Source organism: Gopherus flavomarginatus, chromosome 13 (assembly GCF_025201925.1).
Source record: "Gopherus flavomarginatus isolate rGopFla2 chromosome 13, rGopFla2.mat.asm, whole genome shotgun sequence".
In the NCBI taxonomy this organism is placed as follows: domain Eukaryota; kingdom Metazoa; phylum Chordata; order Testudines; family Testudinidae; genus Gopherus; species Gopherus flavomarginatus.
The window spans coordinates 16,967,237-16,989,491 of NC_066629.1; the positions used below are offsets into that span (position 1 = coordinate 16,967,237).

Genomic DNA, 22,255 nt, shown 5'->3' on the forward strand with positions numbered 1-22,255 from the left:
TGTGGAGTGCTGCAGAGATCTTACCTTTGGATCAGGGACCCAAAGAGGAGGTGCAGCACCTTCTGCATGTTCTCAGTGCAGAGCCAGCTCCAGCGATCCATCAGTAGCAGATGCAGCAGGTCCAGAGCCGTGTCTGCCAGGGGCGTCTCAGAATCTGCCAGGAGGTAGAGGGGCATGTGAGAAAGTTGGTTTGCATTCACGCTGCTTGCTGCATCAGAGTGAGACCACAGCTCTGCAGTCACAGCAGGAAAACTGCACTGCTGAGGCACAGACTCCCTTCCTTACAGGACCCCAATTACCAGCTCTCTAGCAGAATGCTGCTCCTTGCCTAGGGCCATGCCACAACACTCCCACCCACAGCTGGTTCCCCTGACATCTGCATTTAGTCCTAGCTCCAGCCCGGACACAAGAGCTCTCTCCTCTGCAGCACCTGCCTTCCAAAACACTCCTTGGCCTCTCTCACCTCCAATCCAGCCAGCCCCCTTCCCCTTCCTGCATTCCCCATAATACAGAGTAGACCAGATCCCCAGCTGCTGTCACTTGCTGCAAGCCCCACCGACTTCACCCCCAGCTGCAGGTGTGGGGCTGGGGGTGTCGTTTACAATATAGCACCAGGTACAATCCGTGTGGTTTGTAGGAAAGGCCTAGTGACAAATAAAGCCACATTGTATTGTGCACATGGCCAATTCCTTAGTCACACGGCCAATTCCTTAGTCACACATTCCCACTCCGAGTGTTAGGAGGCATGGGCAAAGTGGCTGGGCATCCCCAGTTCCTCTCCAGTGAGGAGAGTGGCAGACATGAACATATGCTAGGATTAAGGCTCCCAGTCCCTGCCCTCACTGCCAGTTTCTGTACAGCCCCTAAGCGGACATGGCGCTTTACAAACGCAGAGGAGACATGGACCCTGCAAACAGCTTGCAAGCAGAATAAGGCAAGATCAAAGGGGAGACAAGACATGGAGCAGAGGTTCATAGGGGAGGGAACCTGGGACGAGGAGAAGAGATTACTTGGAGGGGTGGGTGCTGAAGGAGGGATTGGAAGCATCTCAAACTCAGAGACAGCCAATCGGACAAAAAAAGCATGAAGACGAGAATGGGAAAAGAAGGCAGAAGGAGAGGTATGGGGATCAGGAGAGGAAACGAGAAGACAGACATAGGCGGGGGATACCGGGTGGGTACTGGTGGGGGTTACAGGTAAGAGGTAGGAATCAATGCGGGGAGTTCAGGGATGGCAGTATGGTTGGAACAGGTGAGGAGGAAGCCAATGTCAGCAGCCAGAGTTTGGACTCATTGAGTGTGGATAAAAGGTGGTTGAGGGAGCAGGGGGAGGAGGGAGTAGCTGGGCTTTTCCGAGGCATGCTCCTCACTGCTCCCACCCTGAGGTTTCCCAGTGGTTTGGCTTGCTGGTTCGCATTGCTGGGCTGCCATCTTGTGGCAGACTCTGGTCCCAGCACCGAAATGTGCGAACAGCATCCCAGCACAGAATGGAATGGTTAAAAAAAAAAAACAAAAACGTCAGCAGGGATGTGTTGCTGTCAGACCTCGACAGGGTAACTGGTTCTGTTCCTCAGGGTCCTTGGACTCTCTAACCAAACTGTTTAAGCTTCAGATCTTAATTGCAGTTAGCCCATCCAGAGAACTTTCGCACCCCTAGATCTCAGGGTACGTGCCACAGGTGGGAGGCTTTACTTTCCCCATATTATGGGTGGCCAAAATCAAACACAGGTTCCATGTGCTGACCTCCTGTTCCCCTCACTGTCCCAGTCACACAGACTCTTCATCCTCTCCTGAAGGTGGAGCGTCTTTCAGAATCCTCCTGCTCCTGCTCTAATTATGGCACAAAAAGAGAGTGGACAGGGTTTTTCCTTCCATTCCTTGCTGTCAGTGAGCTGACCTCTTTATCCCATCAGACTGGATGCTAATTGTTTTCACATGACCGTCTAGGAAGATCAGCAGCTCACATTTGGCCACCTGGTCCTTCTGGGAATCATTTCCTCTTGTGCATTATATTCCTCTGGGGCTTGGATTTACACTAGAAGGGCCAAAGTAGGCTGTCACCACGTGCAAAAACCCAGGCAGTGCTACAGGACAGATGATCATGAATTAACCTTGTTTACTCCCTTCATGTCCATTCCCCCAAGTCACAGGCTGGCCATCCTCACTGCGCCCCCCTCTTCTGGCAGGTCACTTACTCAACAGATAAGGACTCTGGTTGTCCTTGGCAAGCCATTTCGCAGACATTCCCCCTCTCCTCCCAGACCATTCCATCCCTTCGCTGCTTCCAGGTCTGGTGATAGCTCAGATAAGTCAGCATCATTTACACAAGATTTCCATGAGAGTTCAGCTAAATACGACCCCTTCGCGTCTCATTTGTTCTGTGCAGACCAGTGACCTCAGACCTGACAGCCCTGCGGCGCTACATATTTACATTCATTAGAGGCAGGGCAGGCACCTCTACCTATACATAAGGATGCCCCACAGTTCCTATTATGAGACCATGTTTGCAGTTGATTATAACTTAAGCAGACTTGAACCATTTGGTCTGTAATCTTCCAGGCTGGGTGTCTGCCTCAAGATGAATTTTTTTGGAAAGTTTCAGCTTAAACAGTTCAGCCGCATCCAAGAACAGACTAGGGAAAAACACATTCTTTTGCCCATGTTAAAAATATTCTTGCAACTGTTTTGTTGAGAAGCTCTAGTGTCCCCATGCTTGGAGCAGGGACTTGAAATTTGGCAGAGGTCATCCTAGTGTCACAGATGTGCCTTTCGCTGTTCCCATTAAAGCCATCCACATTTGGCCAAGTTATAAACCTCTGAAAGACTGTGTATTATATCACATAAAACGCAAGGGGACTGAATGTGAGCTGCACGGGCAATCTTAATTCTGGCATTTCCTAACTTTTGAGTTCTTGACTTTGCAACTTTAATGCTCTTTTAATGGAGGGGTTTTTTTTAAATGCAATATTGAAACTAAAATGCATTAAACGTCTCCTTCTCCTGCTTCTAGGAAATGCATCTCTATAGTAACGTTCAGCAGAGGAACTCCAGGCTCTCCATAAACATTTTTCACATCTCAACCTGCAGGGTCCGGAAGTGTTATTCCCTCCCTGCTTGCCTGGAAAACAGGGAACAAGGGCCACACAGGTGGAATAATTTACCCAGGGTCCATCAGGCAAAAACCAAGCAAACGGGAGTCCAGACTCACACTCCCAAAGTATTAGACAACTCTGCTCTCTGCAAACTGCCTTTGTCACTTTCTCTTGGATCCATTCTGTCAAGCAGAGAAGCAACATCTATCTGCCCAGGTGAGAATTTTCAAGGGTGCGGCCTCATAAAGACCATTGTGGTGCTAATGTTGAGAGTCGTTCAGATTTTTTATTACAGACGGGGTGTAAAAGAGATGCAGATACACGAACAAGTTAGCCATTGGCTCCTGCACCATACCTCCAACAGGTTATTTTAGAGAAAGGCAAATGGGACAATGTTGGACATAGTGGGGGCACTAAGTGGGAGACTGGATCACTCCCTTTCAGCATGTGCAACTAAAAATATTACTGTGTGCAAGACTGTTCAGGCCCTTCTCACACCATGCAATGGCTTTCTCTCTCCAGCTCCTGGGTAGCAAATTCCTCAAGTCTCTTCTATGCTGGCTGGAGCAGTGTTTGCTTTCATTGGTTTGCAGACTGTTGGCCACTAGCTATTAATTATTACTGGTATCACAGTGGTGCCTTGAGACCTCAGCCTGGGAGTGGGGCCACATTGCGATGGGTGCTGGACATGCTCAGAAACCCAAAGAGGTTACATCTAAGTAGCTTGGAACGAGCAAGGAGTTTTGAGAAAGCCCTTGCTCTCATGCCACAGGACAGCATCAAAGGGATGCCTGAACCATGCACTCCCTACCCACATGGCTCTGATTCTTCCCTTTGCTTCCAGCGACAATCCAGCACACAGCTGCTTCCCAGCACGGCACCAGAGAGGTCTGGTTGTCTCAATCATTAATCAGAGTGCCAAAAGCATGACAGGCAAGGAGACCCCAAAGGCCTTATGAGATAAGCAGACTGACTAAGATGGGAGAGGCATGTAACATAAAAGCCAAGTGATGGGGTGCAGCGGAGGGGCATTGGCAGGCAGGAGCTTACCAGGGTCATCCTTCTGGTACACTGGCTGTTGCGGAACCTGCGTGGAGCCCACCCCCTCGGTTTCCGAGGCCTCCCTGGACATCACCTCCAGCAACTTCTCCTGCTTCTGAATGAAAGACTCCATCCCAGCCAGGGACAAGGCGTCAGAGACCTGAGGAAACAGCCATGTGTCAGGGCCACAGCACTGGGAAGCAGATGGCTATAACTGGCAACCCACCCCATCCAACTACTTTGCATCATACGAACAGCTAGCCACTGCCCTGAAACATAGCCTCTCCTGAGTCCTGCCCTGTGTAGTCCTGCTGAATGCAGTGGCTCCCGCCAGGGCACACTATGGCTTGTCCATTAGCACCACAAGCATAAAAATTAGGCTGCAGGGAGTCACTGTTGCTGCTATTCATTTTCTATTTCAACCCGCAACACCAGTTCCTGTTTCTGGGCTCCAGAACCATGCCCCGGCTGTTCCAATGCATCTCATTCTTGTCTTGTAATACCCTTTGTTATACCAGCCCTAGACGCCCAACACATCTGCCTTCATCTCTAACAGTCCTCCTACCCCAACCAGCTCTGCCCGTTTATTATTTGGACTGTGGTAGTGCCCAGAGGCCAAGGCCCTGTGTACAAGGTGCTGCACAAAGATACAACAAAGAGATGGTTCCTGCCACCAAGGCCTTTCCTCACCTGCAGCTCCCCCTTACTACTGCAGCCCTGGTCTCCCCAGTAGCTCTGTGAATGCTCTTCCTGCTTGGCTGGCAAGAATCCTGCTAGGCACTGGGCCCCTCTTGAACTAACCATGAAAACAGCTTCATGTTTGGCTCAGACTACCAAACTCGTTGCACTGGTGACCATTTCCAGCAGCAGCAAGCAGTGAATACGCTACATGGGGTCCTCACTGCACCACATCCCTCGTGCACCTAGATTTTTTTCCATTTCAGCCCTCAAACAGTCTCCCAAAGACCCATGGTCCTGGCCACCTGACCAGCATCCTCGGGCAGGATCCGCACTCACAGTGCTGCCCTCCCTCAGGCCGTACAGGATCCTCTCATGTGCTTCGGCCACGCTCAGCACTGGAGCAATTTTACTGGACGAGAACCTCAGCCTAGGCCTGGGGAAGAGAGACAGAGTAGAGTTTAATGCCTTGTCCTTAATCTGATGTGAGGAGTTGCTAAAGCTACAGCTAAGAACACAGAAAGCCACTCTGCTGTGAAAGGAAACCAGCTCTGATCTGTCCTGTAACCAGGGCCAGATTAAGGGGCAGGCGACTGCCTAGGGTGCCAAGTTTGGGAGGCACCGGGATTGGGTTGCTGGTTCTGTTGTTAGCGACAAAAGGGAAAGTAGAACGTCTGAAGTGACATGTTTCAGGCATTCCGTATGCAGATGCATTTTTCACTAGCCTCCGCGAACATTCTGGCCTTTGTAGAATCTCGTGGAAACTTCCAGACTTTTTGAGAACTATATTTCCCTCGAACCTTCTAGAATGTTGTCAGCCAGGCCCTCGCTGGGTAGGATGTTGCAAGTCAGTCAGGGAGGTTTAAGAACGGAGTGAAGTGAGAGCCTAGCTGCGATATTGCGAACCTTGTTCACATGGCTGACAACATTCTGGGAAATGCCGTTCTCTGAAAGTCTGGAAGGTTCCATGAGATTCTACCAAGGTCCAGAACATTTTAGGAGGTTAGCGAAAAATGAATAAATTAAAACGCAATAAAAAATAAGGTATTCAAAAGCTTAACAAATGGGAGAGAGGGGGCGCCAAAGATGCTCCTCGCCTGGGGCGCCATTTGGTCTAGGACCGGCCCTGCCTGTAACCCCCAGTGGCCCTAGGCAGACCACCCAGTAGGTGTAATTTTCAAAAGTCCTATGCAATTTTTGAATGCATAGCAGCATGGGATACATACCATGAATGGCCCTGTAGATGCCACGAAAAAACCCTGCCGAAGAAGAGCTTGTATCATGCTATAAAGAGGGGAGGGGTCTCCTGCAAAGGAAGTCTCCATAATGGCTTACAGACCACGTGGGTACCCAGAATACACACTCCAGGTGATTGCAATGCAGTCATGGGCTAGTGGTTAACAGTAGCAGCCAGGGCTCCTGGGTTCTATTCCCAGCAATTCCATTGACCTATGTGCAACAATGGACAACTCACTTCGCTTCTCTGTGCCTCCGTTTCCCCATGCCAAGTGTTTGGGACGGGTTGCCATAGAGATTGATGTAGGAGCTCAGCTTCCGAGGCTGGAACTTCTGACCCAGAACAGGGAGATTTCAGGGTGAGCACAGCATGCAGGTGTCGGTGACAACCATGGGACCTGCAAGCACCACGCTGCCTTGCCCACCTTCTGAGGAGACTGCAGCTCTGGCTGGTGCTTTGGGCCCAGGGAAGCACTGACAGGATGTTCCAACAGTGACAGTGCAGCTCTGGCTACCCGCCCCCCGTCCCCCACACACACACTCTCTAGGGTTGACTTAATCTTGCCTTTGCATAGAGAGCATGGACTAGATGACCTGTTAAGGTCCATTCCAGCCTTATATTACTATGGTTCTATACACATACATGTATATGCCCACTTCTTATACACTGGTTACCATTTTTCTAAATGCAGATTTAAAATAATAATAAAAAGAACCCAACATGCCTATTCAGACTCTGGGTGCCCTAACCAACCACCATGACTTGGATAATGGAGTGGAGATAATGCTTATAAAATGTGCGGATGACACCAAGATGGGAGGGATTACAAACATTTTGGAGGGCAGGATTAGAATTCAAAGTGACCTTGACAAATTGGAGAATTTCTCTGAGTCCAACAAGATGAAATTCAATAAAGACAAGTGCAAAGTCTTACGTTTAGGAAGGACGAAAAATCAAATGTAGAACTACAAAATGAGGCTAGGCAGTAGTAGTGCTGAAAAGAAGTTAGGGATTATGGTGGGTCATGAACTGAATACAAGCCAACAAAATGATGCAGTTGCAAAAACAAGACCAATATAATTTTGGGGTGTGTTGTATGTAAGACACTGGAGACAATTGTCCCTTTCTACTTAGCACTCCTGAGGCTCCAGCAGGAGTACTGTGTCAAATTGTGGGCACCACAATTTAGGAAAGATGTGGACAAATTGGAAAGAGTTCAGAGAAGAGCAATACAAAGGATAAAAGGTTTAGAAAATCTGACCTCTGAGGAAAGTTAAAAGAACTGAGCATGGTTAAGTCTTGAGAAAAGAAGACTGAGGGGGGACCTGATAACAGAATTCAAATGTGTTAAGGGCTGTTATAAAAAGGGTGGTGATCAATTGTTCTCTGAAGGCAAGACAAGAAGAATGGACTTACTCTGCAGCAAGGGAGATTTAGGTTAGATATTAGGAAAAACTGTCTAATGAGAAGGGTAGTTAAGCTCTGGAACAGGCTTCCAAGGGAGGTTGTTGGTCTAGGGTTACTTAGTCCTGCCACAGCAGGGGGCTGGACTTGATGACTTCTCGAGATCCCTTCTAGCCCCAGATTTCTACGATTAATAATATAGTAAATAGAATGGAATTCCAGCCTTACAGATTCATGTGCATAGCTCTTTTCCTATCCACTGGCTGACGCACACACACAGGCCCTCCTCTACCAGTCAATTTTTCTTTTCTAAATAGAGATTTAAATAGAGATTTCTATTCAGTGAGTGGTAGTCACTTACACACAAGCATATACAGTAACATAACATGTTCATAAAACCTTTTGCTATCAAATGCCCTAAGTAGGATTGTGTAACCCAGCTATTAAATGTGCAGACACAGAGAGGTCTGAAGGATCTGGAAGGGCCGTCTGCTTTTTGGATCAATTAAAAAGTCTGTTTATTGCTAAGGAATGTTCTTTCCAGCCAAGATTGCTCCAAATCTGATTTAAAAAAAACACTATTCAGAGCAATTTTTTGAAGCAAAACATCCCCTTTCAGGAAAATACATGTGTATACACACACATGCATTCCAGCCACGTTGACCAGCAGCTTCTGTTGACTTTAGCAACAGCAGATAGTAAACACTTATGTAGCAAAGTACATGCAGTATCCTCAGCTTATGCCACAGGATAAACACTCCAGCATTCACTGGCCACGCCATTGGCCACTGCAAGGAGTCTGCGGAACTTTTGATAAGGGGAGTGGGGATTAACCCCCAAGTCTGGACCAAATCAGAACTCAGGTATTGAAATTACATTCTTCCTTCCCCAAACTCCCTTCCAGTTTCAGTTGGATTTGTGATTGTGTCCTAAAGTATTGTGGACGGTTGCCACAATTGCTGTTTAAACATCAGCTGCGCTCCACCCCAGAGGAAGCCGCATGTCATTGGTTCTGCTTGTGCATTGGTTTAAAGATCATAATGCAATCCTTCAATAATATAAGCATGTCCTCCAACGCACTGCACCTCCAACAGCACAAAATACAATGTTTCAGTGCGGACCCCATGGGAAGAGAGCCACCTATCATCAGCAAGCACCAACTCCTAGAATATCTGAGTGTTCCCCTTGGGGTCTCCTCCTCACATACTGACCCAAGTTGACCCTGCTTAATTTGTAAAATGTAATGGAGTCACAGCACAGGGTAGGATGGCTGCATGTTACTCACCATTTCAAAGCACCCAGCATCAAGCCTGGCATTTGGTGCTACCCTGAAGCACTAATTATCCTATGTTCAGGCCACTGATACTGTTAACATGCTGTGCATAACCCGAAAAAAAGAGTCCTTACTTATTAGCCTTCTTCCCATCCGTCTGGGATTTCCCATCCACCTCTGTCTCGCTGAGCTCTTCCGTTGGACTCTGAGGTTCTGACCTCGGGAACGCTGTCTTCAGAGTGTCCACAATGGCATTGAGCACAATCTGGCAGGGGTGGAAAAAGGAAGGTGGTTAGCTCCTTGTGAAGGAGGAAGATACCATGCTCCAGAAAGAGGCGTCCTCTGGCTCCCAACTCAGCCAGTAACTGCCTATCGACCACTACTAAGGAGAAAGAAGAACGTGGCATGGCCAGAACAACCTTCACTTTGAGATTAAAAGATCTCATCCATGCTCCTTTAGGGTCAGGTCCTACTGTTAGCAGAAGTTAACTGGGACAAGGTATGGACTCATAATGTCCCTTAACAGCGCTTTTTTTTTTTTTAAAAATAAAATTATATATATATATACACACATACATACACACCACACATGCTCACCCCTCTCTCACAGAGCTGGAAGGGACCTTGAAAGGTCATCTAAGTCCAGTCCCCTGCCTTCACAGCAGGATCAAGTACCATCCCTAACAGATTTTTTTTTTTTTTTTGTTACCTCAGCTCCCTAAATGGCCCCCTTAAAGATTGAACTCACAAGCTGAGGTTTAGTATGTCAATGCTCAAACCACTGAGCTATCCCCAGCAAAAGTGTAGCCAAGGGGCCCAGAGAAACAGACTAGAACTGATGGGCAGCTCAAACCGTCTTCGGTCTCTCTTTCCCGTCTCTGCTCCCATGGCTCAAAGGTGCTCCCCTTTAGGCCAGGCCTACACTGCAATTGCGAGTAGGTGATCACAGCTTGTGTAGACAGACTCAACGCTATGGTTGATCCTGCTAGCTGGAGTAACAATAGCAGTGAAGCTGTGGCAAGTATGTACCCAGGGTGCTGGGTGGGCTTGTACAGTCCATGATGCTGCTAGCAATCATTATTAGAGCTAGCTAAATCAAAGCTAGCTCAGTGACGTCTACATGCACTGTAGTCACGCCTCTGCCTGCAGGGTAGACTTATCCTGAGAGTCACAGGGCCTCTCCAGGTAACGTTTTAGACAGAGGCCTGTTAAACCTTCTGAACTGCATGTATGCTCATACAGGACACTTCTTAAAGTGCCCCTACTGGAACTGCCGGGGGTTCAATGGAGTGACAGGTGCTGAAAGTGATCCATCTGCGGATAGCGCCCTTGCCTGGGGTGTTCAGGGCATGGGAGCAGCCACTTCTCTGGAAAGATTCCATCTGGGAGAGGCATGTGCTAGGATTTTAATGCAAGAGCAAAAGGAAGAGAGACTGATTTCACTTTGATTTTGTTTATGGGCACTAGGTGCATCATGAGGGGAAGTGTTGGCTAGCATGTCAAGTGTGTTTAAATTAGACCGTGATATCTTCAATGAAGGGACCCTGTCTGAACCATTTTCCCAAGGGCAGGACAGCCTGGATTGTGTGAACATCACAGGAGACAGAGGAAAATTGAGACTTTGGATAAATCAAGCGAACTTTCAGTGTGACCGTTGCAGAGGGAGGAGGGGCAAGACCCTGTTTGAGGGGATGGCTGTTGCGCTGGGCTATGTATATTTCAGCACTCTGGAAACTGGAAGAAGGGGAAGCTATAAAAAGCATCACTCTCATTCATTCAGAGCCAAATACACTGCGCATCCAGGCATTCAGCTAAGCCTCAACCCAAGTGGTTTTAACAAGCAGTCATGCACCCAGGTGTCCAAGCAGACACCAATCTGTAAAAGACAGATTGGAAAGCTTTCTATTGCTCTCATTAAATAAAGTAAAAAAACCCCTGCCCATTAACAATCAGGGATTGGCCAGCTGATGTAAATATGGAGAACTCATGAGTACCAATCCCCCATTCTTACTAGACTATGAATCTTTATCTAATTATTAAAATAAATATCTATGCAGCAAGGTTTCCTGGGGGGGGGGGGGGGAAACCAATGTGTAGGTATCTTACACCCCTCCTATAACCTGAGATCAGGTAACACGTTACCACTCAGGAGATTTGTTCAGAGAGCTCACAATCCAGGAGGAGATCTGGGGAAGAGTACCCAAAGGTGCACCAGGCACATTTGGGTCCACATGGATCCCATAAGAGTTAGTACCTTTCCAAATCACCAACACTTCAGCTCATCAACTGAGCTGGGCACTTGCAAGATGGAGTGGGAAAGGTGGTCATTGAAATGAATGAACCATCCCTCTGTCTCCTCTTCTCCCACCTTCTGTTATGTACAACGTCCTATGCTTATGATAGGAAGGGTAGCAATTTGGGTCACAGACACCATTTGCACAAAGCAAGCAAGGGTGGTCTTATGGTTAAAGCCAAGGACTGTGATTCCAGTGACCCAGACTCCCAAGGCAAGTCGTTCGATATTTCTATGCCTTGGTTTTCCCAGCTGTGACAAGGGGATTATAATACTTCACTTCTCCACTTCTGTGGCCAACAAGACTGTAAGCTCTATGGGGCAGGGACTGTCTCTAACTAGGGGTATGTACAGCATCTAGCATAGTGGTGTCCCAGAGCTCAGCTGGGGCCTCTAGATGCTAATAAATAACAACAGGCAGACAAAAGCCTAGAAGGAGAAAGTATTTTAATACATTAGGATGAGAGCGTTCACACAAATGGAGCTCAACACATGGTAGCTACGCAGGTGCATAAAGGTACCTTGTCTATTCTGGAGACCACAAAGGGTTTCTTGACAAACGCAATCCTGGCGTCCGTGTTCAGGGCGAGGAACTCCTGCACCTGCTCACTATTGGCAATCTCGGGAATGCTGCACAGTTGCTGCAAAGGAAAACACAGGGTTGGGTCCTCAGAGACAGATGAGTGCTGGTAAAGCCTGTTGTCAATCTCTCCTGGTGATCAGTACCAGATTGTCTTTTATGCTACAGTCTCCAGATGTTCCAAGAGACAGGACGACCACCACTCCCCAGGTAAAATTCTCCCACACTCCAACAGGGTATTTGTTGAGCTATCCACCCTGAATTTCTTCCCTCCTCCATAAAATGCAAGAGGGCAAAGTCATGCCTTGTATGGATTATTTGGAGTCAGTAGGCAGGCCAAGGCTTCTCTTGTTGCCTCTCCCTCCCACCCCACCCAAAAAAAAAAAAAAAAAAAGAGAGGCCATTTCTGAAAGTTTGACTTGCCCAAAGTCACATATACATGTGGCAAAGTCAGGATAAAAGCTCAGGAAGTCTGCCTCCTAGTCCTCTGCTTTAACCAGCCCATCACTACTCTGCTCTGTTCATCCACACACTGTGATCTGTTTGTGCAGGATCCATGTCATAAGGAAGAGGCTGCTGAGTCTGTTTAATGATAGGGACCTGAGAGAACATCTCACCTTCAAGAATGATTCCAGGAGACTTTTTCTGGCTTCCACCTTGTCACTGTCCATGTTTCCAAACGGAAGATCAGGAAAAAGTTTCTTTGGACCTTTGACATCTTCAGAATAAAACACATGCATAAGTAAAAATAATACGCATCAGCAATGTAAATAAAGGGCTAAATCTTGACTGAGGAGTAACTTACTACACCCATAGGCCAATGGCAGAGTAAGTTAATCCTCTGCATGAACTAGGGTGAAAGGATCTGGCCTCAAATATATACAGAGCTTTCATTAAGACACAGGACTCTGCCATGCCAAAGGACTGGAGGTGTTGGTTAAGAGATAATAGACAACCTGAGAGAATTTATTATCTGTAGTAAGTTATTACATTACAATGTTTCAACATTATCCAAACAATGGACTTTCCAGTGTACAGGAGATTTCAAAACCCCGACTTTTCATTCCAAAATCAGAATGAAAATGATTCTCAACACCAAAGGCTCCTATGGTATAGAAATTCTGTTGTCTGACCAGCTCTCCACTGCTTAGCCAAGGGCCCCCCCATTATGTTAGGAAAGGGACACCCCAACCTGGGCTGCAGCAAGGGCTATGTTAAGATCTTAGGAGGAATCTAGCAGTCAACGCTACTCTGCACTTTGATGTGCACCTGTTACCAGAAATGGACACTCCTCCCTGGTGTCCTCTCTTCTAACTAACTTGGCAGAGGAACAGGATTTGCTTGTGGTTTGAGTCGCCCAGCAGTTAATCCCTACAGTGATTTGGATTAGGGAAGCCAGGAGCTACAGTCAATTGAGGCATCTTTGGTGCTTGTGCTGCATGTTGGTCACCTCTACTACAGGGCTTGCTCCTGGAACCTACAGTGATGCTCCTTGAAACACCCGCCCATCAACAATCAGGATGGGGAGACCAGCTCCCACCCACTATTCTGAGAGCCCCATTTCCATCCTGAGGGAGCTAGCCCAGGGCTGCTGGCTGACCCACACCCCTCTCTGCTGCTGAGGATCACTGTGCACAGCAGGCAGGAATATCAGGAAGAGGATGGATTGGGCAATGCTGCAGAGGCTCCTACAGCAGAGAGAATGGTTGATATGCATTGGGGGAAGGTGAGGGGCAGGATATATCTCATTGTGGTTAGAAGGGGGCACTTGGGAACTCAGATGAAGTTCAGAGAGAGGCAGGGAGAACGCTGAGGTCATCCTAGACTCCTGTTAACCCACCATGTGCTGGCCTATGGATGCTCACCAGGCCTTCTGAATGGGGCACCCACAAGATTTAGCCAAGCAGTGCCATGCAGGAATGGCAAGGAGGGGCAGGGAGGTGGGGAAGGCAGCTAGGGCTTTTACAGGGACTCTGTTTGAGTGCTGACTTTTAACGAATTTCCGCAGCTCGGGTTTCTCCTCCAGCCTGGTCTGCAGGTTCAGGAACTCGCGATAGCGCCGGTTCACCGTGTGGTAGGCCACTTGCTGGAGGTTGTTGGCATTTTCACTCTCCAGCGCTGTCTCATACTGGGGAAGAAGAGGGCAGACCATTAGTCAGTCGTTAACTTGTGGAGACCAGACACAACTCAGAGACAAAGATCCCTCCTTGGGCCAGGGGATGGGACCCAGGAATCCCCACTCTCAATCTCTCGCTCTAACCACCGGACCCACATTACCTCCTGGGGTGGATAACAGTGGAGGATTTTTTTTTTTAAATAATTTAAGTGGGATTTAATTTTGTTATTTAAAATTAGAATACATTTTTGTTTTTAAAAATAAACCTATTTAAAATGAAATCTGAATTTAATACAAAATATGTTAAGGCCTAAACTTATTATACTCTCTTAAAACATTTGAGCAAACAATAAATACGCTGAATCCATGAGCCTCTATCAAAACCTTTGCGTTAAAGGCTGCTTTTCTATAAAAAGAAAGAATCAGTGGGAAAACATCTATCTTGTGAGGTGAAGCTTAATAAATATGGCACAATAGTAGTAAATAAGCAATAGATCATTCACCATTTTCTTCCATACTAAAAAAAAAGTAATGTACAATTAATAAACGTCTGAAAATATTAAGCTATACAGTTGCTTAAATAAATATAGCTAGTTACAGTATACCTTCCTAGGTACCAAATCTCATGTGAAGGTTCTATTTAGTTGTAAATCAACATGTTTTTATGATTATCTCAGCCAAGGAGAATACATCTTTCTTTAGAAAAGAACTGAAGTACAAATGGAAAAGTTGATTGAAATTGAGAATTTCAAATCAAGGCTTTCCACTTGGTCATTGAAATCACAGATTTATATCAACCTGCCCTGCTATGGGCAAAGTTCCCAGAGGAGGGGGCAATTAGCTTGGCCTAAAACAGCTTGCTGATCCTCTCTTCCAGAGCACTGGCTTTCCTGCATGCCCACCCTCCAACAAGAACAGAGTGACTGTATCACCTTGACTGTGTAGAGTGTGTAGGGATGGAACCCTGTCCCGCTGTGCTCCCGGGCAGTGATGGTTCCGGTTATCCGCAGGTTCTGGATGATGACTGGGCTGTCAGGGCTACTGAGTGGCTCAAAGCTGAAGGTATGGGAGGAGTAAAGTGGGAGAGGTGGCTGGCTGGGGTCCAGGGGACTCTTCACTGGGTTCTCCAGAAAGGACGGTCGCCTCGGGAAAGGTTTCTCTGGATCGGCCAGCAGGGTGGTGACAGAGGCCAAGCTATCTTCCTTCTCCACTGTGGGGTTGATTTGTATGTCAGGGCACTGGCTCAGTGCAGAGGGGAGGACACTTCTTTCAGAGTTAGAAGCGGTGCTCTCCTCCAGATACCCATCCTTGGTAACTACATGGTCCTCTTGGGCCAGGCCGTCCGACCCCTCCAGCACCGCAAAGGAATCCTGGAATGCGTCAGTGAGGAATTCCTCCATGGACAAGAGCACCACGGAATCAGAGTCCTTGCCGAGGTCAGACATAGGGGACTCCAGCTCTGAGTCCTCACACAGGAAGAGGGAGCCCAGAGTATCTGGCTGGGGGTAGCGCACAGGCGTGCTCCCGGCTTTCTTACCATCAACGTCAGCACCAGCCTCTCCGCTCATCAGGTCCTTCCCCTCTTCCGCTTCCTGGGGATTGCGCTCCAGGCTGTCCACCACATCGTAACTGGGGAGCTCCGAAGGCCTTGGAGATGGTGCCACAACTTTCAGTGGCAAAGAATTCGGCACTGTGGGCTGGCAGGGGGAGGCAGCCAATGGAGGCGCCTCCCCCTTTCCCCTTCTCACCCCTTTGCTGCCCATCTTGGAGAAAATCTCAATTAGCAACAGGTTGATCCAGTCAGGATCAGACATTTTCTTGATCATAGGCAGAAGAACATTGCAGGTGACCAGCTCCACCACCACGAAGCGCCCGGTCCTAGTTTCCAGGTGAGGCTTGGGCACCAGCACCCGGAGCAACAGGTCAACAATGCTCCGAGCATAGTTCACTTCCATGGCTGGGCTCTGGACAGCTGGGTGTGGGGCAGAGAGTTCGCCGTACGCTCGCCAGAGCTGGTCTGCCAGCTGAGCTGGTCCTGCCGGGCTCCTTGCAGCCTCCATGCTCTCCCTTGCTTTCATGTAGCTTTGCAGGTGGCAACCACAAAGCAAGAGAATCTTATGGGTCAAGGCTTGCTTGTCCACCAGAGCCATCCTCCTTTTGAGCTCTAGGGCCAGGCCTAGCATGGCCTTCCTCACCTCTTCCTCAAAGCCCTGCTCGCTGCAGACCGTCCGGTACCACGAGGACACAAAGTCTCGGATGATTTTCTGGATCATGCGGTCAATCTCCTCGTCCAGCTGCTTCTCCGCCTCAGGGCTCTGCGGGCAGTTCTCCAGCAGGATGAACCGTTCCAAGTGGAGCCGGCTGCGGGTGCCGATGATGGCCTGGGACCCCAGCCATCCCCCCAACACCACCAGCAAGCCCGAGAGGAGGCAAAGCAGCCAGACATTAACCAGCAAGTGCACAACTAATAACCAGGCTAACAGGGCCCCCAAAACCATCAGCTTCCTGTTCCCTACCAGCTCGCCCAGCCCGCTGCTGAGACTACCACAGGACTCCTGCGTCTTTAGCATCCTCTGGTTTTCCATCGAAAGAGCCAGGGAGCTTGGTGCTGGGCTTGCAAGTCTGAAAGGGTATTTCCCCAGCCCAGGCAGATCAGCACCTTGTAAACGTCACATCCAACCAGCTGGGACACAGGAGAGACAAATGCAAACTACTCTCTGCTGACTGCCAAACCCCAACACCCAGACAGCCCTGCAGCACTGCAAGCGAGGAGGCCTTTGCAAAGGCACCTTTGCCTCTCTTTGTCACAGCCCCGGGTAAGACTACACCAGCCAGGCCAACCAGCCCCCTTTAAAACCACTAGCTCCTGGAACAACACGAGTTGTTTTAAAAACTACAGCTGCGTGAAAAGCTTCCTGCTTTTCAGATCACAGGGGGAGAGTGACCCTAGCCCCTCCTGCCCCACATCTGCACCCCAACTTTCCCTCTAACCCCCCTGCCAAGCCAGTGGGCTCTCAAATCCTGCTGCCACCCACAGAGCCTTAACTGGGTGCTCGCTGGAATACGTCACGGGTTTGTCTGAGTGCTGCATTGCCAGGCATTGCTGGTGCTTGGCTCCTCTGCTCTCTCCCAGCTCCGCTTGGCATCTGTGGCTGGCTCAGCAGCTGCTCCCCTGCCAGCTGCGGGCCCCTCTCCTGCCAAGAAATGGACCTGGGGCTCGTGGCTCAGGGCTGTTGTCTGAGAGCTGCCGGATCTGCCTCTGCAAAGGAGATACGAGCAAAAGGGGAAAGGGAAAGGGCCAGAGCAGCACAGAGAGGCCTTTCTCAGTGCCACCTAGTGAAAGGAAAGCAGCAGCACAGAAAATACTGCTGCAATTCAAAACACGGGCTCTGCTCATGCAGCACATCCTGGGGACGTGCGGTGGATTTTCCTAGCAAATAATAATCAACAGTGTAACATCTGGGGCAGCCAAAAGAAAGACACAAGCCCACGTGGTGTAAAAATCCCACTAACACTAAAGTAGCTAGAGCAGGATCTGCCCTCCCAGCCAGAGCTGGCCACCCACCTCATAAGCACCCCTTGTTTCAATTCCCATGCCCCTACCCGATCTCTCTCAAACCAAGCCCACCTGCAACCCAGAAACCCATTCCAGTGTTTTCAATTTACAGCCTAAAGTGCATTAGTGAATTACACCTCACCTCACTGCTGGCAGATGGAGAAATTGAGGCACAGTAAAGTGACTTCCCATAGAGCATTGGTAATAGAACCCAGGTGTTCCCTAGTGCAAAATCCCTTATTCTAAACATGAGATTGCTCTCTTTCTGATTTTATACCATCTTGGAGAAGGCTGGTGCTCATGAGAACTTGCATCCCAGATCAACAAGGCAGAAACAAGATATTAGAAATGCAGTGTTACAAAAGCATCCAGCTACAATTACCTAACCACTTAACTATCATGGCTGACCCAGGTAATTACAGTGAAACCTGACTGACATGGAGATGAGTGAATGGGATTTCCCAGTCCCGGCATTCCCCAGGTTTAGGAAAACTCATAAATGGAAGCAGATCTGGTCTGTGATCTGCTTGAACCAAAGCATCAGATCCAAACAGTGCTAAGCTTTGGGAAATTCAGATTTGGATCCAGGTGAGGGCCAAACTTTAGTATTAAACAACCAAGCTTCATTAGCCATTATCAATTTTAGGTATCACTTGTTAAGTGCTCAAAGACTGAGAAAATACACAAATAGACCATCTCTACCTTGTAGCCCTTGACTCTCACTTGATCTTGTGGTGAAAAATACTAGGCTATGACTCAGGAGATCTACCTGTCTTAGGGCCTGACTTCATATGAAGTTATTCCTGATTTACTCCATGTGTGGACACTCTTACTTCAGAATAAGAGTGCAGTGTTCCTATTTAGCTTAATCCTCTCCATTTATTCTGGCATAAAAGATCCACACATGGAGTTAATCAGGAACAACTTGATGTGCAGTTAGGTTCTTACATAGCCTTAGGTACTTATATCACCTCTATTCCTGTGCCACAGAGAAACTCAGGGTCAGATCCTTGAAAGTATTTAGGTGCTTAATTCCCATTTCTATTGTACCTGGTATTTAGGAGCCTAAGTATCTTTGAGGCTCTGGGCTTAGGTGACTTTCCCAAGGTTACACTGAAAGTCTGTAGCAGAGCAGGGAATGAAACCAAGATCTCCTGAGTCTAGATTAGCACTCTAACCACTACCCCCATACTTCCTCTGGGGTCAGTGCCTCCCTCTCCCACAGGTTCCCTCTGTGTGTGTCTACACTGCAGCTGGGAGCAAGCCTCCCAGTGTGGGATGGGCACACTTCTGCTAGCAGGGCTCCAGATAGCTAATGGCAGTGTGGCTGTTCCTGCTCTCAAGTCTGAGGGGTTAGGCCTTTAATAAACCAGGTCCTAGAGCAGGGTTGTAGCTTTCCCCAGCAAGCATAAGGAGTGCTAGACAGCAGGGGTTCTCAACTTTTTTCTTTCTGAGCCCTCACAACAGGCTATAAAAATTCCACAGCCCAAGTGTGCCACAAAAGCTATTTTTCTGCATATAGAAGCCAGGGCCAGCATTAGGGGGTAGCAAGCAGGGCAGTTGCCAGGGGAGCTCTGTGAAGCTAAGTTGCTCACCTTCAGCTTCAACCCCAGGCAGTGGGGCTGGGGCTTGGGCTTTGGCTTTGGCTTTCTGCCCTGGGTCTCAGCAAGTCTAAAGCTGGCCCTGCTTGGTGGACCCCCTAAAACCTGCTCATGGCTCCCAGGCCCCTGGTTGAGAACCACTGCTGTACAGCATGTTCCCTGCAGTACACAGAGCCCCACAGTTTTGCATCCTCTCCCCAGGTTGGAGAGAAATAAGGGAGTCCTAGATACAAGTTGCCATAGCAGGGCAAAACACTTGATTCCCCCCTGCCTTGCACTGCTGTAAGCAATGAGCCAGGCTGCACAGCAGGCCTGAGGAGTTCATTAGAGGCCAGTTAGCTCAGGAATGGCTCTAGCATGCTGCAGACAGGCACCAGCAGTCACAGCTGGCCAGTGGGAAGCCTGATTGGATCCCTGGTCTGCTGGAGGTTTCTGTGCATGAGGAGAATGGTGGACCTCCACAGCTGAGAGCAGAATGCAGGGTCTCAGGACAGCAGTGCAGAGTGTGAGCGATTAGCAAAGGTGTCTTGAGTGAGCTTAGTTATTGTGAGGGTGAATGGGGGTGAGAGAGAGATCCTGACCATGTCATAGCCTCATTTATTCAGCACTCGGGATGGTTTGACTGCACCAGAAGGCTAAAACCCACCACTGTGATGGCAACTAGGCACAGATAGGTAGCCCAACTGGCACATGGAGCAGTGTGAAATGCTTATGCTGTGCCAACCTTGCAGCAGCCTGCCCCAGTGGGTTTCCTGAGCAACCCCAAGCAGAATGTGCTATGTGATATAATGTGGAACCCTGTTTGTCTTAGCCCCCACCTGTGCTTTCTGAGGGGGGCATCAGACTGAAAGCAAAGGTCAGAAAACATGACAGATCAAAAAGGCAAATGCATCCTCCAGAGGATGGCCAAATCCCCCTTCAGGATCTATAGACTCTGATAAGACATCTCCAGAGACAGCCACCTCCCACAGAGTGGGGGAAACCATAAGGGACTTTTGCTGCTCAGGGAAATGAAAGGACTTTCCATGGGATTTTTTTTTTAATTGGTTTCTTCAGAATAAATGTCTCTTGAGGTTCCGAGATCCCCACCTCAGAAGAGCAAGCTCTTAAATGAGCTGCTGAGACTCTCACTCAAAGCAAGAACTTCCAGCAAGGGCAAATGTGTCCAATGGGATTCATGGGGAGCAGAAGGAAACAAGGAGAGGTCATTCCCTCAGTGGCAAGGTAATGTGGGCTTTTAAAGGGACACTGACAGAGGTGCACATTCCTGTGTGGTGCTCAGTGCCATGGGTCCCACACAGCCTTGTCTAGATTCTGTTAGGTCGCACGGGAGGATCAGTCTGTGCAAGGTAGTGTAACCTACTGTGATCCACAGAACTGTTGCTCCTGACTAATGGAGTTAGCGGAGGTCAGTGCTGGGCTCACGCCCAGCTTTGGTCTGTGACTGGGGGGTCGGATTTGTCCACACAACAAAGTCTTCACCTAGAGATTTCCAGTCATGCAGCCTGTTGCTCTGAGACTTAGAAACCAGAGTAGTGAGGGAGGCTTGGGGGTCAGGCTGCAGGCCCAACAAAAAGATTAAATTCACTAACCCCATGTTATTTGCTCTGTGTCAAGTCTTCTTCTAAATGACAGCTGAGCTACACAAGGGCTGCTGATCACATGGCAGAGTGACAGGCAAGGCCATTGCAGTATTCTCTGTGGTCCTTTGTTTTACATGAATTGCAGTATGACGTGCAAGCATTAAATGCTCTCTCCCCTAGGAGCACTGCACAAAAGAGATCTTTGTATTATTAACCTTTCTTATGCTCAGCAGCCTCGGAAAACTAGTGTGAGAGTAGACACTGCCTCAACCTGGGGGTGACTCTAATTTATGCTAGCTGATTATCTCCCCCCCCACCTCTTGGGAGCATTCACCTCTTGAGAATTGCTGGAGCACAGTGTGTTTTGTCCATATTTCCTCCCCAGCTCATCCTGATGTGACCCCTAAACCATACCCTGCAGCTGGTGGCATGTGGAAGCCATGAGGGTTCCCTTCTCCTTGGGCCATAGAGTAGGCCAGGGGATCTGACCCACTAATGTTTATATGCTAGACAGATGCCTAGAGCCAGAGTCTGATCTGAGCTGCAGAGGCGTAAAGCTGGTGTAACTCCATTGACACAAACGGAATTACTCCAGAGTTAAATGGTTGTGTGAGAGACAGATCTGGCTGGTTGCTCTATAACATGATCATTTTGCATGGCTGCAAAATGATCTCTTAATATGGTTGCCAGGCCTGAAGAGCCTATGAGAACTGAATAGAAACTGCCAGAGGAGTGACTGTGAAGCAGGGGATGACATGGGGAGGAAAAGTAAACCCACTGAGCAGCAGAACTTCAGGTTACAAGGTGTGGTTGGGGACCCCCTGTCCTTTACCATTTACTTTAAATATGCAAAAACATGTATTGGTGCAAAATTTGAGCTGTGGATTTAAACTCCCTGAAGTCAGAGAGCCAGATCCCTAGCTGGTGTAAATCTACCTGTCTCCGTGAATAGAGCCAGGGTGATTTGTATTAGCTGAGGATCTGAACTGCAGCGGACCTGTAGCAATCCAGATATCACTCTTAGATAAGAAGGTGAGGCTTTTTTCATTCTCAACATCTGCTGTACTTAAGGTCACTGCTTCTCTTCTGAAGTGAGTTGGAAAAAGCCAGTGATGGGATGTGGTACAGGACAGGGTGGGAGAAGGGGATCTACTGTCTCAAGCTTCAATCTCTCTTACAGCTTTAGGAATAAAAAACCTTCACAGACCTGCTGCCTCTGTTAGCTCTATCTGGGCCGAAGATTCTCTCCTCTTGTCAGAAAGTGTTAATGCTACTCATGTTAGGGGTGTGAAATGAAGTAGCTCCTTGCCTGGTAGCATTGGCCCTTACTGAGAAACAAGCTCCCTTGCTCTCATTCTGACCAGTCACTGCAACCTGCAGGAGACCTGTGCAGCTGAGGGGAAAATAAAAGGTAAGAAACACATGTGGGTGTAAGTTTGTGTGTAGGTGTGATGGCTACCACCCAGGCTGGCAAACCTAGGTTTGGACTGGGGACCTTTAGATCTAAAAGCATGAGTAGCTGCAGCTGGAACTCAAGTGCCAATTTTCCATAGCTGGGACTGTAAAAGATTCATGTTGTGTGCAAATGGGGCACAGGGGAATCTGCCCCCTGGACAGTGGATCACAGAAGCACGTATATTTCTGTTTGTGTAGGTGTAGATTGTGATTGTGTAGGCCTATTTGTATTTGTGTGTTTCTAGATATGTATATCTGTGTCTTTGCTGAGGAATTAGCAACTGGGAGAAGCCTTATTAAAATTTGCATTTAGTTCTTTTTGAACGTAGATGCAAAGTCCCCCGGGT

At 48.4% G+C, this 22,255-nt stretch overlaps 1 protein-coding gene across 3 annotated transcripts in view; it reads right to left on the reverse strand.

Moving 5' to 3' along the window:
* The window catches only part of SNX19 (sorting nexin 19), a 49,157-nt gene extending 32,183 nt beyond the window's left edge, over nucleotides 1-16,974 (reverse strand). For all 3 annotated transcript variants that reach the window (XM_050921560.1, XM_050921561.1, XM_050921562.1), the window contains exons 1-8: nucleotides 14,646-16,974; nucleotides 13,587-13,725; nucleotides 12,215-12,315; nucleotides 11,539-11,658; nucleotides 8,859-8,989; nucleotides 5,150-5,246; nucleotides 4,142-4,292; nucleotides 25-154 (exon numbers count right to left, since the gene is read on the reverse strand). In XM_050921560.1, coding sequence (XP_050777517.1) covers nucleotides 25-154; nucleotides 4,142-4,292; nucleotides 5,150-5,246; nucleotides 8,859-8,989; nucleotides 11,539-11,658; nucleotides 12,215-12,315; nucleotides 13,587-13,725; nucleotides 14,646-16,298 — 2,522 coding nt within the window. In that variant the 5' untranslated portion in view covers nucleotides 16,299-16,974. The remainder of the gene's footprint in view (nucleotides 1-24; nucleotides 155-4,141; nucleotides 4,293-5,149; nucleotides 5,247-8,858; nucleotides 8,990-11,538; nucleotides 11,659-12,214; nucleotides 12,316-13,586; nucleotides 13,726-14,645) is intronic.
* Nucleotides 16,975-22,255: the final 5,281 nt, after the last annotated feature.